The following is a 16505-nucleotide window of genomic DNA, read 5'->3' as shown; positions in this document are numbered from 1 at the left end:
ATGTTGTTGGGTAGGTTTTGGTAGTTTGATAGGAATATTACATGACTAATATGAAAATACCTATGCTTTGACAAAAGATGGAGTGAAAAATAAACTGAAGCCATTAAATCATATAGATGAAAAGGTATGTAGTGTTTTCACTATATGTTTTTTTTATGGAAAGATGTTCCTAGAGGGTATGAGGCATGAACATATGTATTTTTCTAATTCCAAAAGATGGTAAAGAAGAAGTAGAATAGGTACCTATAGAAGGTGCAAATTTAATGGAAGATTTTCTAAGTATTATCTTAGATCAATGTCCCTAATGAACTACCCTAAGGGAAAGTGATTAGTCATCAAATGGACTTGATTCCTACAACCAATTTTTGAAATAAGATTGTAGACCAAATGACACTAGAAGAAAATGAAGAGTTGAATAGAAAATTTAATGAGTTGTTGCATAAGGGGTTGATTTGAGAGAGTCTGAGAATATGTGTTGTACCAATAGTATCAGTGCCTAAGAAGAATGGAGAATAGAAGATGTGTAGAGATTCTTGAGCTATCAACAAGACCACAATCAAGTATAGATTTCTATTGCCATGGATGGATGATACTATGATTTGTTTGAGTGGAGCTGTGTACTTCATGAAGATAGATTTGACGAGTGAGTACCATTAGATTCACATTAGAGAAGGAGATGAGTGGAAGAATGCCTACAAGAAAAAGTAAGGATTGTATGAGTGGTTAGTCATACTTTTTGGGCTAACTAGTACGTTGAGTACTTTCATAAGGCTCAAGAATGAGGTACTGAAGGAGTTTCTAGTTAAGTTTGTCATTTTTTATCTAGATGACATTTTGATATTTAGTAAGACATTAGAGGAGAATTTGATTGACATTTATAAGATGTTTGATAAGTTGAGGGAGGAAATTTTTTTGATAAATTTATAGAAGTGTAGTTTTGTGAAGAAGGAGTTGGTGTACTTGGGATTTGTAGTATCAGCAAAATGTTTGAAAATGGACCCTGAGAAAGTGAAGGCTATCCTTTAATGGCCTAATCCAAGGAGTGTGATAGATGTAAGATATTTTTAAATAGCATTGGAGGTTTTAGTAGTATTTGTGGGCCCTTGACTAAAATAGTGAGAGAAAATAGGAAAGAATTTAAGTAGTTTGTAGGAGTATATCAGAGTTTTAATCTGTTGAAATTGAAAGTTACAGAGGAGCCTATTTTATAAATTCCTACGTTTAATAATAAATTTCAAGTATACTTTAATTCTAGTGGTACTACAATAGGAGTTGTTTTGGACAAAGAAGGTAGAGTTGTTGCTTATTTTAATGAGAAATTCAATGATTCCAAAAGAAAGTATTATGTTTCTAATCAATAATTTTATCCTATAATTTAGGCATTGAAGAAGTGGGGATAATTTTTTCTACTTGGGGATATATATATATATATATATATATATATATATATATATATATATATATATATATATATATATATATATATATAGTGGTCATCAAGCTTTGTGACATGGTAAGTGCACCAAGTTGTCGTGCCAAAAGGGGGGTATAAGTGGATACCTTTTTTCTGAAATCAACAATTTCTGAACTTCAACAACAATTACAAAATAGTTACACTCAAAATTTTAAGATATGAAAAAAAAAAGTAGTAGCCCTTTGAATCTAGTTTCTAAACTACTAATTTTTTTGAAAATGGTTTAGATTTAAGTCCTGAAAAAAGAGGACCATAGAAAGTGGTATTGTTTATTCCAAAAAACATAACATAGTACAAATTGTGCCCCCCATAAAATTTGAACCTTTTTTTTGAAATTCTTTAATCACTCTGGTCAAGAGTTACTTAACACTATGTAGTTTATCCCAGATTTTTCGGGTAATTTTATAATTTGTAATTTTTTTAATGAATTTTTTAATTAGACACATCCCAAAAACATAAACTATTTGCATGCCCCCTCCCCCCCCCAGAAATGATTGAAAAATAATCTAAAATGAAAACTTCTATTTTTCAAAGTGTGTAGAATGGAGTCTAGTTTCTAAAAAACTAAGTGTTTCCAAAATTCGATGAACGGGCTAAAATCTACAACCCAATTAGTACGTGTTAGTTTTTGACAAAAAATGCACATACATTCAAAAGAAATTATAGATGAAAGGCTTGAAATAGTTCAAACAAAAAATAAATTATATGGTTATATAGCTAACACAAAGACCTACAATGCCATCTAACCTGATTTTATTGATTCTCAACTACAAGGAAACTTGAAGGAGAATACACAAGAAAAATCAATCAATTTTTGTATGTTTGCAGAAAAACACATCTCAGACCAGTTTACAGACTCAAAACATTTGGTTTGTATCCCCAAGGCAAAACCAAATCTTTGGCTTGGTAGAATGCAAAGCTTTGAATAGTGCGTGCACACTATAGTGTAGATGCGCTATTTAAAGCTTTTTAAATTTAAGTCTTAATAGTGCATGGATGCTTTATAATTTTTTTGAAAAGCATGTATGTGCTATAGTGCATATGCACTATAGTGTGTATGTGCTATGGCTTGAGTATCCCAAGCCATAGCATGTGTGCGCTATAGTGTGTATGTGCTATAGCGCATATGGGCTTTTGAAAACTGAAAAAAAAAGAGGTGTCATATTTTTGGCACCAAAACTTGGTACACTTACCCAACATTTGAATAGTCAAGGAAAATTGAATCAAATGCATTTGAAATGCATTCAGTTTTTGTAGATTTATACATTTGTTTTGAAACATAGGAGTGGGAAGTCTAGAAAAGTTGTAGATTCTCTTAATAGAAGAAAAATTTAGTTGATGGAAATAGAGATTGAGGTGGTTGGGTTCAAGGAGCTAAAGAATTTGCATCAGGGGGATCCCAATTTTAGTGATGCTTGGAAACATTGTTCATGACCTGTTACACTTGACAGGACAAAGTGGTTGGATTTTATAATCCAAGATGGTATGTTGTTAGAGGAAAGTCAATGTGCATTCCCAAAAGATCTATAAGAGAATATCATTAAGGAGAAGCATAGTGGAGGATTTATTAGACACTTTGGTAAAGATAAAACCATTTCTTTTATTGTTGAAAATTATTATTGGCCATAGTTACAACAAGATATGAATAATTTATATAGAGTTGGAGAGTATGCCAAACGGTGAAAGGAGTGAGGGAAAATATAGGGTTATATCAGCTATTATCTATGCTTGAACAAGAAAATAGTGATGACATGATTCAATATTTGTGGTGGTTGACATATTTTCAAAGATGACACATTTAATCCCCTACAAGAACACTATTGATGATGTTTTGCAGTGAAGTTTTTTTTTTGAAAGAAGTGTTGAGAGTAGATGATCTTCTAAAGAGAATAGTTTTTTATCAAGATACCAAGTTTGTATGGTATTTATGGTGTACATTGTGGAAGAAATTAAAGGTAGATTTCAACTTGAGTTCATTGCATCATCCATATAATGATCAAAAAATAAATGATTTAAAATATAGTTTGGGGAATTCTATGAGATATTTGTTTAGAGATAAGCCAAAAGGTTGCGATCTAATCTTACCATAGGAAAAAATTTCATGCAATAGTTATATCAACATGAGAATTGGTAAATCACACTTCCAAATCATGTATGAGAGAAGTCTAAGAAATTGTTTTTGAATTAACAAAGTTGGGTAAAAGAGAAATAAGTAGCATTGAAGTATAAGATTTTGCTAAACATTTGAAGAACATCCATGAGGAGATGAGGAATTACATTATAAAAATTAAAGTATAGCATAAGGTTAAGGAATATATGAAAATAAGGTATAAGGAATTTTATATTGGAGATGATGTCATGGTTTGTTTGATGAAGGAGAGATTTCTAGTGGTTACATATAATAAGTCGAAAATGAAGAAGTTTGGACCATGCAAGATAGTGAAATAGAGTTTCCTAATGAATTGAATATTTCCCTGGTATTTAACATTTAAGATTTGATAAAATATTATAAAGGAGGAGATGGAGCTGGAGTTTTAGAAGCACAGTGGAGTATTCCAACATCTACTTCAGCTGCAAAGGAGATTAAGGAGGTTTGGTCAATAAAGTGGGAAGAAGCACAAGGAACAAAACATGTGAAGATTATCTGATCAAATGCAAAGTGAGGCCAATGGAGGATGAATCATAAGTAGCACAAGAGGTGTTTGACTAGCTTGATTTTCCTTTGATTACCTAAGATCTGATTGGGTTGCTTCTCAAATTATTTAGGGTGTCTAGTGCAGGAGAATCCTAGGTGTAGGGGAAATCTTGCTTCACCCAAAAAATATTATTATTTTTAGTTTTCTAGTATTTTTGTTTTCAATAAGGGCTATTCTTATGTAGAGTTTCTATTTGAGAGAGCTTGCTAAGTCTTTTAAGTTGGTATTATGTGCTTAGATTATTCCAATTTCATATGTGGAGGTTCATCTTTGACATATCAGCCTACTAGATGAGTTTCATTGTCATATCATATGTATTAAGTGTAGTTATTGTAGATTTTTGGTATGAATTTTGGCTATCAAAAATTTATGTCTAGCAATAAAGGCTTGGGTGGTCCTAAAACATGGTAAAACATTAGTTGATGGATGCTTCCATGATTAGATGTTGTAGATTGCTAGCCAATATTTCTAGAATGGGGTTATGATAGTCCATCGAGTCAATATTTTACTAGTTATGGTCTCTAGAAGTGGACCCATATGAAAATGTAATTTGTAAATTTTCTTTAGTTGATCTTATATGATAAAGTGTAATAAAATGATATAAATATACGAGGTTGGCTAGCCTTAATGGTGATGGTTTAGCATCTAGAACCTTCTTGGGAGGTAAGTTCATATATAAGGAAGACCCATAGGTTGCCTAGGCCAGTTTTAGGTGATATTCATAGCTCTATCTTACAAACTATTGTAAGGAATGCCCCCATGTATGTTTGCATATTGTAATTCCTTAATTCCACATTTGTGTTGATAATAAGAAGCGAATGTTTTGTTCTCTCCATTTATGTCATTCTATGTTTCTACTATTTATTGCAGTGTTAAAGGGATGACCATTTATCAAACCTATATTGGTATAGGTCAACTTGAGTGATCTATACAAATATAGGTCAACTAGGATAACCTATATGAAGGCTATCCTAAAAAGGGTAATCCTAAGGTCTTAGAAATTTCATCAATAGAATTAGAAAAGAGGAAACAAATTTCAAGAAAAGATAATTTGAGAAAAAATACATCCATAGACTATAAAATCACTAAAGTATGGATTATTCCATCTTGATATGGAAAATTCATCCCCCACTTTAGTGGGAGTATCAGATACTTGATACTGTTGGAGTTGATGAAATCCAACTCTGAAGACACCCAAGATCACCTGCATGCAAAAATCTGTCAAAGGGAAGCCAAGGAGAGAAGAGCATGGAGCAAGGGAAAAACCCTCAATGGACATGAGAGAGAAAGATATGCAAACACAAGAAAATATGTATTTACAATATGATGAAAGTGTTTTTGTTGTACAATGAGGGAGCTCGAATATAAAGAGCTCTAGGAATCTCCTAGAAGAAGCTAGAAGACGCTAGGAGATAAGTGTGACAACTAAGCATACATCCACATGAGGTGGAAAGTCCTCAAACAATGTGAGAGGATAAGTATGACTTAGGAGAGAACAAACTCCAGTATTGTCAACAACTTATAACTAACTCCTAGACTACAACTAATTAATAAATTCATTAACCTAAGTAAGCTTAAGTAAATAGAATAAATAATTAGTAAATTAATTATTTACTCTAACACCCCCCCTTAAGTGAAACTTAGGGAAATTCCTTAAGCTCACAAAACTAAGATGAAATGCAGAATGGGTCCTTGCAATGAGGCCATGCTAGGTACCCATGTACAAAGCAAAAGAGCAACCTCTAAAAATGGGGAAAGAGAGAAAACCACATGTGAAAAACCCTCCCCCAAAAAGAGGTAACTTAGTGAAGAACTAAAGAAGCCTCCAACTAGGAAAATGTCCCCTAAAATAGGAACAAGGAGTGATCATGAAGAGCATCATTGAAGCATGAAGAAGCCACAAAATCTGCCATCAACTAGAAAATTGCTGATCTGAAGAAACTCCATGGAAGAAGAAGGAATGAACCAAGCATGTCTATGTGGTAGATGATCCATCTCATTGAAATGCATAGGTAGCTAGCCACTACAATCACCTTGTATATAGGATCAACCACTGAATACATAGCTCACACTAACGAACTATCAAACCACGGATACATTAGAACAACAACATAACCCCTCTTTAATGTAAACAGGGTGAGATGATAGGCAACTGAAGAGGTGGGCCAAAATCTTCTACAAACGAACCAAGAATGACGAGAGAGGAAGAGGTACAATCACCTATAAAGACATGGTCACACTGACACTGCATGAGGCTAATGTCATGGAAGAAATTCTCACTTGATAAAGGAAGACGACCTGAAACAACAAACCACTATCCCCCCCATGGTGCTTTATAAAAATAGTGCATGTACAAGTAACTCAAAAACAACATTCATGATCCCGAAATGCAAAAGTGACACTTTATCTCAGTGCAAATCATAAAATTGCTTCAAAATGATAGCTACAATGATCAAAATTGAGAACAAGCTACAACAAAACATAGTACAACTCAAAACAAAGGAAACCATGCCAGGAAAATGATCCTCAGCCCTAAAACACTCAAGATATCCACCATATAGCAAAAATGTTAAAAAAATGATAGAAAGAGCATGGGCCAAAATCTAAAGAAAAGGACTACATTTCTTAAAAGGTGATAAAACTAGCTTTCCAAAAATATAAAGTTTTCAAAAAATTGACACGGGATGCAAAAGAAAAGCTTGCCGAAGTCAAAAATAGAACTTTGGACTTTGACTGAAACAAAAGGCAATAAAAATGCATCAAAACCTAAAAAAACCTACACCAATGTCTTCATCTTGGAACCAACTTTCTAGTACTTTTTTTAGATTGGAAAAATACCTCTGTATGCTCAAGTTATGGGCACAAAATTGAAGGTAGGTCCAAAATGACCCTAAAGGAGAGGTAGGAAGGTGTTGATGCAGTGTTGACATCAGCATTTCATGCGATTAAAATTGACAGCTTGCAACCCATCATCACAAAAAAAGATGCCATGTGGCAGTGCCATGTGGATGCCACGTGGCAAGCAGGCTGACATGGCAGACCTGCCACGTGTCACTCACTGACTGGGTGACCTACTGAGCTAGACTTACTGACTATGCACAAGGGCCGTAGGGGTGGCAAAATCTGAGGGGCCGCTAGTAGAGTGAAGATATAGGGAGGCACAACCTAGAGGAGGAGGTGCTCAGGCGGAGCATAGAGTTGGTGGTGCTGGAGCGGCAGTGGTGGTGTCACCGCTGGTGGAGCTGAGCGCTGAGGCTGTGAAAAGGAGGAGGTAGTGCCTGGGGCGGAGGGCCTGTTGTGGGTAGAAGAGGCCATGTGCGGGTGGTGCGATAGTGGTACCTACTTATTTTAATTTTTTAAAAAAAATTTAAGCCCTAAATCATTCGTACAGTTGTATGAAACCTCCTGCAACCAAAAAAATTTTGCCTCCCGAAGCTCTGTCTCCAAAATCAACAAGTTTGATATAAATCTTGACTGCAAATGACCTTTCAGATCAAAAGGCAGCATCCGTTTGGGTCCAATGTGCTCCAAAAATTTTTTGATCCCTTGATTTAAAGAAAAATGCACAAACAAACTAGGGTTTGTGTCTCTAAATCACGACTTCAAAAATCCTTCAACGAAGCAACATCAGGAAGGCTCTGATGCCATGTTGGAATTGATGAAATCCAACTCCGAAGATGCCCAAGATCACTTGCATGCAAAAACTTGTCAAAGGGAAGCCAAAGAGAGAAGAGCATGGAGCAAGGGAAAAACCCTCAATAGACATGAGAGAGAAAGATATGCAAACACAAGAAAATATGTATTTAAAATTTGTTGAAAGTGTTATTGTTGTACAATGAGGAAGCCCGAATATAAAGAGCTCCAAGAATCTCCTAGAAGAAGCTAGAACATGCTAGGAGATAAGTATGACAACTAAGCATACATCCACATGAGGTGGAAAGTCCTCAAAAAATGTGAGAGGATAAGTATGACTTAGGAGAGAACAAACTCCCGTATTGTCAACAACTTATCTACAAGTAATTAATAAATGCATTAACCTAAGTAAGCTTAAGTAAATAGAATAAATAATTAGTAAATTAATTATTTACTCTAATAGATACTCATAGTAAAATGCATTAAAAAAAGAGAGATGATCTCATCATGGGTAAGGAGCCAAAGAAAATTACCAAGCCCCCAAAAGACTAAATTTCTCATCATTTCCAAAGTCATAATAGGAGGGTTTTCATTGAAAAGAGAAAAAGAGAGAGGAAAAATGTAGTTAACTCTCCCAATAAGGTTTTTGTTCTTTATTGTGAGTTATGGGTAAGAGTACAAAGTTGTGTCACCTTTCAAGATAACTTATTAGAATGACTAAATTTGAGTATTAATATCTAAAAGCCAATTTTATTCAAACATATCAGCTTGATAAATTTATTCTAGATAAATTATATTTGGTCAAACACTTTTCCAATTGGAAATGTGCATTATATGCATATTTTATACTAGTTTATATCCAATTTCTAAAGAAATACAATTATGAAAACTAGCATTTCAATAACTCTTACTATTTTTTATGATATTTTAAAATAACATATAAACACAAAAGTCAAGAACATTATTGTATAGAGTTTATAGGATTTTAATTAGATATAGTATATTGCAATTAAAAAATTCTACAAGTATGCATTTTAACACTTGAGAAGATGTCAATTTGAAGAAAGAAAATGATCTATTCAATCATATCAAAAAAATTTAAAAAATTATATTATGTTGTAGAGGAGAGTCCTCTTCTAGAATGTATAATTTTTCTTTCAGTTAGAATGCTTTTAGTTTTAAAAATGTGGCGGGAGATGAAAACTATCAAATTTAGGTGAGTTAAAATTTGAATCATTATAAAAGTTAAAATATAGGTCTAAAGTAGATTTTTATTTTTTATTGTTCTACCTATAAATGTTATCTACAATATAGGCTATGATTAAAGGGAAATGAGTTTATTTCCATATAGTTTTGTGGTAGGAACTAGACCCTTAATCATTAGCATTTTTTAGCAACTAAAAAGTTTTCTTTAAAAATTAGGAAACTATATCAGTTCTTATTCCAAATGATTTTTAAAATTATAATCCTAAATTTCATCCATTTTTGCACATTTTATTATATTACTTCATTTTTAAATTCTAAATAATAATACCAATTTTATGTCATTGAAGGTGAACAATTATACTTTTGTTAGCCTTTTCTTTTATAAAAGGGTGACACAGGTTTGTGCTTTTACCTTGATACAAAAAAGGTGTGTTACCAAAAAAGATGTTATTGAATGGTCTAGAAATTTTGTGTGGCATGCTAGTCAACCCATAGATGATGAATTTAATTATCTAGAAAGTGTGTGAGGCATGATATTAAATACGTCAAAGATAAAAATCGTATAGGCATAAGGATGTGTGTGAACTTGAGGGTTCAAAAACATGATTTGGTGATAGGGAGATTGGATGACCCAATCATTGGCTCATGCTCCCAGTCTTCACAAAGACTTCTAGGGTGTATTTCTCTCTTACCATAGCACCTATAGGACTCTTTGTTCACTAGGATTCCCTAGTCTCCTTAAGCTAACCTACCTATCAATAAGTTTGGTATGCTCATTTGCCTTAGACTTTAAACCATCTTCAATGTTCTAAATCCTCCACATGATTCAACCAACCTTAAGTAGGTGTGGAGATGTGCTAAGAGACTTAAATGCAATCAATTAGTGTTGTTAGATATCCCTCCTTATTTAGTTTCTTATCCAATCTCACAAATTTCCCCTATTAGGCCTCCTTCTCCAAGAAAATAGGGTTTTTCTCCTATATCTTCCAAAGGATCCTTGAAATATCTTCTATGTTTTCATACCCTTAAATATTTCTTCGTTCTTAATTTCATATACTTCCATCCATTTCCCTAACCTAAATTAGGTGAAAATTAGGCGTTTTAGGCTCTATAGGGTACTCCAACAATAAGGACTATTTTAGGCTTGTTCCAGGATTGGTATATGATCCTCGCCACCTCATGGAACATTGGTGATAATTCCTTCTTCCATTTCCAAAATGAACTTGGACTCTGTATTTTCTGCTCTAAAAGTAATGATGTTTTCTTTATCGTCTTCCCTTGCTGGACTCACTATAGGCTCACCTAGGAAAAGATCTTAAAAGTACTCCCTCTGCATTTGAGGGACCTTGATTCTATAGACATTATTTTCATGAAGTCTACTCACTATTCCCAAGAGGTTTTATAGAATGGATAGTGGGAAAATGAGTTAGAATTCCATCTTCAACAACTGCCTAGACAAAACCAATGATAGTGTAAAACCAACAAAATTTCACAAATAGAAAACAAAATGATCAAAAACTCTATCTACCAACACATAAAAGTAAGATAAAATTTAATTCAAGGAATACATAGGTTACAGTATGCATATTGAATTCCTAACTACCTACTTTCATTAGTGACAAGGAAATTACATACAAATTACTTCAAAATGTTGATTACAAAAATATTAAATCCATATAATAAGCATCCAAGTTTTCTCATAGGTATTGTCATGTATTATAGGTTGGTTTGGTGGTTATTTACCCTTTAAGAATCATCCCCATAAAATTCCAACTTTCTTATCAATGTTGTTCAAGCAACTTTTAAAAGTTACAAAGTTGATCAATGTAACTTTTCCTCAATTTAATCAAGTGACCTCCATTGCCTCTCAAACTCGACCAAGAACCTTAACTAAGGTAAAAATGAAACCCTAACCATTTCTAGACCTTATTGACTTCATTATGAAATCATCATCATGCTTTAGACTAATCAAAGGGCTTTACAGCTTGCTAGCCCCTAATTGCACCTAGTAAAAGGCTATCAAACCCTATGAACAAAAATCTTATTGTACTACTAGTATGGTCAACATGACCTGATATCCAAAACATCCAAAATTCGCTAAGGCTCACATCCACATAACAAAAAAATGAAACATTAGATTTCTTAGGCAATCCCTAGGTGCTCCTACACCATTAGGCTTCCTTGGTTATTAGTAGTCCAAAGAAGGATAAAAAAGAAAATATCAATCCTCTTGGACTATAATTATTTCCAAATAGGGATCAAAATAGGGGATCATTCCTACTAGGAAATTATTATTCCATTATAGATAAAAAGAATTTATGTCCATGCCTCCCAAACTATTAATAGTTTAATAAAGGGATCCAAAAGGAGTTTCATGGATTAGGCCCCCAAAACTATTAATATTTTAATAGAGGGACCAAAAACTATAAAATAAAATCCATTGAAGTGTGTAAGTGTGTGTGTGTGTGTGTGTGTGCACATGTGCGCGTGTGAACAAGTGAGTGGAGTATATGACCCCATATTAAAGAGATTGCAAGGGTCAACAAGAATAATAGTTTTAACAAAAGTGTACATGCACCCACTAGAAATATTTCTACTATGAAATTTCCCTAGTGGATAACACTTCAAGGTAAATAAACACATGACAAAGAAAGAGAAAAAAAGGATCTACTAAATTTGGCATTAGTACATGATCATATATAATATGTAATATTATATCAAGCATGAAATTTCATCATTCCCCAAAGGAAATAGAACTGCAATGTAATGGAGGAATTTTTTTGAGAGATATGATGAAGAGTCTCTTTGGGATGAAATAATAGTAACAAAAAAAATTGGTGCTACCATGTTACAAGCATCCAAGAAGACTACACAGGGGCACTTTTATGAATAATAGTACATTTATGACATAACATGTAACAACATATAGAAGAAGAGATATAAACATAGAAGAATGTCTACAACACATTGGATTATCTTATCTCCTTGCACTAATGGAGCAACGTAGATCATCTAAATAAATCTAGAAAAGATATATATATATATATATATATATATATAAGAAATTCATTATAAGGGAAATACACTGCAAAGACTACCATGCTATAAAAGTTTTTAGATCAAGCATGTTGCATGACCTCCATGTCTCAATTTTTATAATTAGTGAAAGGTGGGAAACGTGTAAGACGAATAATGTCAAACATAGTAGGATCATAAACTAGATCCAAGAAAGGATTCTAGTGGGATTCATTGTAATCAACACTAAGAGTAAGTATTAAATATTTAGAAAGCATGTTAGGGAAATCATGATTCATATCAATAGTCTCATGTTCATAATCACTGACATGTATATTATCAATGGAAATAATAACATAATCATCAAGAGTATCTTCATGATCATTATTAAAAAAAATAGAATCTAAGATATGAATAAAATTATCTTGTTTATCGATTTATATGTTATTATTATAATTAAATCCTCCATGTGCTCAAGCATGGGTTAATCGAAGGAAGTCAAGGGTTGAGAAGATGATGCAGTTTGAGAAACAAAAGCACGAGATTTAGCCCTATCTTGATAGTCCTTGTGAAACTTGTGACCATGCTGTTTATGTAAATGGTTTTATGAGATAATGTGTTGAATTTATTAGCATCAATTGATATAGGTTCCAAGGAGGGAACAACATTGAGCCAAGAATTTTTTTAAGGAGGAATAGGTTGAGTAGGTAAGATAGCTACATAATGACCAACCTTAGGGAGACTAATCTCAATAGTCTTGTCTACTTTATATTTATGATAGGATTGATAAAGATGGTTATGAAGAGTGCGTAAAAGTATAATCAATTGTCATACTTTTATAAAGGAAAAGGTTTACAACAATAAAATTGATAAACTTCAAGGACCAAAATGTCATATTTTTGTTTTGAATTTGAAGATGATGTAAAATAGTGAAACATGTAAAACAACATAAAGATTATGAATATAATTTAAAGCAAAAAAAGAATCAGAATTAACGTGTTTTAAAAAAATTAAAGTTGAATTTTTTATTGCTTGAAAATCAGGAGTTTTACTTCCCACCAAAAAACTACATGCAGAAATATTTTTTTGGTCTGAATTTACAATACGTGTTTGAAGAATTGTATACCTAGTGTAGAAAAAAAGAAAGATACATTTTTAATCTATATTTTCTGATTTATAGCTTTTCAAATTCAAACATTTTGGAAAGTGACGCGTCCATAGAGAAAGTGACGCCTTGAGCGAGGCTGCAAAAAGAGAGGCATCGTTCTGCATATTCTCCACGTCAACAACTACGCCGTCATATCTGTCTTCATGGGCTTTCAGCGCAGCTTGATCATCACATGTTTCCTTCATAACTGTTTCAACGTCGTTAGTGGTACTGGTCACCGAAACGTCGTTCGCTGTAGTACTCATCAAAGTCATTCTGCAGTATAAGCAACGACGTTCTATGTCTCGGAAGTTGATTTTTTTTAAAAAAATATGTCTGTGAGCGAGATGATTGGATTTTGCTTCTTCCTGAGCGGGTGCAAAGGCAGATTGAATTGAATTAGCAGTGTAAGCAACGACATGCCAAAAAAAAAGTTCAATAAGAGATGAAAATAGATCAAAGTAGTGCAGGAACTGATGCTAACCTTGTGAGGACCACTGTAGGCAAGATTGTATTTTGCTTCTTCCTTATCCCGTGCAAAAACAAATTGAATCGAACTAGTAGTGCAATATAAACTATGTGGTAAGAGCGTGTGTATATATATATATATATATATTTCAGCACAGCTTGATCATCACATGTTTCGTTCATAACTGTTTCAACGTCGTTAGTAGTACTGGTCACCGAAACCTCGTTCGCTGTAGTACTCATCAAAGCCATTCTGCAGTGTAGTACAAAAATACGACTGTGAACGAGATGATTGGATTTCGCTTGCAGATTGAATTCAAAGGAATTGAATTAGCATTGCAATAAGAATAAGTGGTAGAGCGAGTGTATATATTATAGTGGTAAGCGGAGGTTCCGATGCTGGTAAGAAGCAACTACCACAGCCCTACGTTGCAGCTTCCATTTTAAAATAGAAAGCGCGTACTGATCGTTGGAAAAGCTTGAAAGAAAAGGAAAAAACGCTAAAAACTTAACCAACGAAACTTGGAAGGACACAAGAATCATTTATCTGCATTCCTCGTAAATTCGCAGGAAGGACACACGAATCATCCAGCAAATTCAACTTGTCCAGATCAGTGCTGCGTAGGTTCGCGGAATTCTCCCTACTCTCGATCGTTCGCTTGCTGTGCTCCATATAAAACCAACATTTGTTCACATTGACCTTTTCTACACATGAATTAACATTCAAAAAGATTTGAGGCTTCCCTATCCCAGTTTTATCCATCACATTATATCAGCATAACATAATCTATCGTTGCTTTCTTATCCCATTTGAGATTTACCTTACCAATGTCAACGACGAAAACAGACACATCAAAAAGTACGTATGCTTCTACCATTTCACTTACCCAAAAATGTGTGTTTGAGAGGCATGGAAGGAAGTCTAAATGTATCTTTTATAAATATACAGTTGTTTTAAAGAAGAGTAGCATTTCAGAATATCTTTAGTAAGAAAACTTTTTACCATGTAAAGTATAGATGGGAATTATAGATATAATTATTTTATTATTTGTTCAATAATTTATATATATATTTTTAGACTTTTGCTAATTTGTATGCTTGAATTTGTAGATTGAATTTTTCTTTATATTTTTTGAATAAACTAAAATTGTTATTTTGATATTGTTGTTACACGAGGAAAAATAGGAACAATTCTTTTTTCCTAACATGTGTGGTACACACTTGACACAAGAAAGAGTATCCATACTACAACATTTTTCATGCCTATGGGTTAGGTTAGATAGAATGAGGCACCAGTAAAAAGTATCCCTTGAATTACATTTTTTTAAATAATTAATTTTTAAATCTATCAAGTAGTTTCTCATTTTTCAATCATTGTCGCACATTTTCATCCATTGTAAGTGAAAACCACTTTCTAGAGCATAGGAATCTCTTGTGTTTTACAATAATCTCTCGATCTTTCAATTTATTTGCTTAAATGTTAATGTTAAAGTGGGCTATATTCATCTTTCTAGAATGGAGCTTACAAAAGATTTTCATGGTGGATTGAAGTATTGTGGGAATCATAGAATAACTTGTTTGTCTTTAGAAATAATCTCTTAGGCATGAACCTAATACATCTCTACAAATAGTTTCCCTTTCTTGTGCAGATTATTTTTTCATCAAATTAGTCAACTAGGTTGAATCATCTCGAGCTTGCTAACTTTATTTATTAAAATATTATTTACGTGAATATTATGATAACCAACATAATAACTCCATACTTCAGAATTTGAAAAGACAAATCAACTCAAAGGCCTTAATATTTGAAATGTACACATAACATTCTTACAAGAAGAGCCCATTCTATATCCCTGATAAAACTATAGGGAGAAAAAGTTTAAATTTTAAAGTGGATTCTTGAAAAATTACTTATAATAGACCATCATAGCTTCATTGGAGTCGACATAGATAAACCCTTTTAGAAATCTCACTTTTAGGAAAGTTTAAATTATAAAAAGATAGATCTTCCTAAACAATGACTCAATATTATCTTGTTTATATCTCTAGAATCAGTGCACATTCTCCATTATCCATTATTCTTAGGTGTCAATATAGTAGGTACAACACAAGGACTCAAGATTTCTCTAATAAAACCTTTATCAAGAAATTCTGGGAATTGTCTATTTAATTTGGTAGGTTCTTTATTAGACAAATATGCTTCAGGCATAAGATCCATACAATGAATAATACTTCTCACATGAGGTAAACTGTCAAGAATATTATGAGAAATAATTTCTTAAAATTTAGTCAACAAAGATTCAATCTTAGGTGCATGCTCAAGTTCATCTTGTTTCTCATTCTTCCTAGTAATCAAAGAAAAATAAACATTCCACTCCTTTACGTATTTAGAAAAATGATTTCCTTCAAGTGAGCATACTTTTTGTATGGTACAATGAGTCTCATCAAGTTTCTCTACCAAAGGAAACAATACATGTTTCTTCCCATCAACCCAAATAGTATACTCACTCAATCTACCATCATGCAAATTTTATCTATCATGCTACCAAGGTCTACCCAAAAGAATGTGACAACAATCTAGAGGCATAATATCACATAAGACTTCATCATATTAATTACCAATTTTGAATTTAACTAGGTATTTCTCACTTACTAGTAACACATGTTCCTTTTAGATCCAAGAAACATGATAAGGCTTAGGATGTCTACACCTCTACAGCTACAACTTGTTAATCAATTCTCCTGATGCTAATTTAATCTAAAATTCCACTATTAATGATTACTTTGAAACATTTTCTAGTGTGAAAGTCTTGAATAAGCTCTTTCTCAGAATAGGTTCTTCATTAGTTTCTTCACAACATTAATA

At 33.0% G+C, this 16505-nt stretch overlaps 1 protein-coding gene across 1 annotated transcript; it reads right to left on the bottom strand.

Annotated features, from left to right (window-relative positions):
- Nucleotides 1–13023: 13023 nt before the first annotated feature.
- On the bottom strand, nt 13024–13891 carry LOC149546734 (uncharacterized). The gene is made up of 2 exons (XM_089794046.1): nt 13796–13891; nt 13024–13539 (listed from the first exon to the last, which is right to left on the bottom strand). The coding sequence occupies exons 1-2, from the start codon at nt 13889–13891 to the stop codon at nt 13180–13182; spliced, it is 456 nt and encodes a 151-aa protein (XP_089650172.1). The 3' UTR covers nt 13024–13179.
- Between the last annotated feature and the right edge of the window lie 2614 nt (nt 13892–16505).

This window comes from Cupressus sempervirens, chromosome 7 (assembly GCF_028749045.1).
Source record: "Cupressus sempervirens isolate cs-2001-9-10 chromosome 7, ASM2874904v1, whole genome shotgun sequence".
NCBI classification, from domain to species: domain Eukaryota; kingdom Viridiplantae; phylum Streptophyta; class Pinopsida; order Cupressales; family Cupressaceae; genus Cupressus; species Cupressus sempervirens.
This window is presented reverse-complemented; position numbering and strand designations above follow the sequence as displayed.

Coding starts and splice junctions, on each gene's coding strand:
- LOC149546734 (XM_089794046.1), bottom strand. CDS start 13,891: ATGGCTTTGATGAGTACTACAGCGAACGAGGTTTCGGTGACCAGTACT. Junction 13,540..13,795: donor AAACATGTGATGATCAAGCT/GTGCTGAAATAT, acceptor GCACCCGCTCAG/GAAGAAGCAAAATCCAATCA.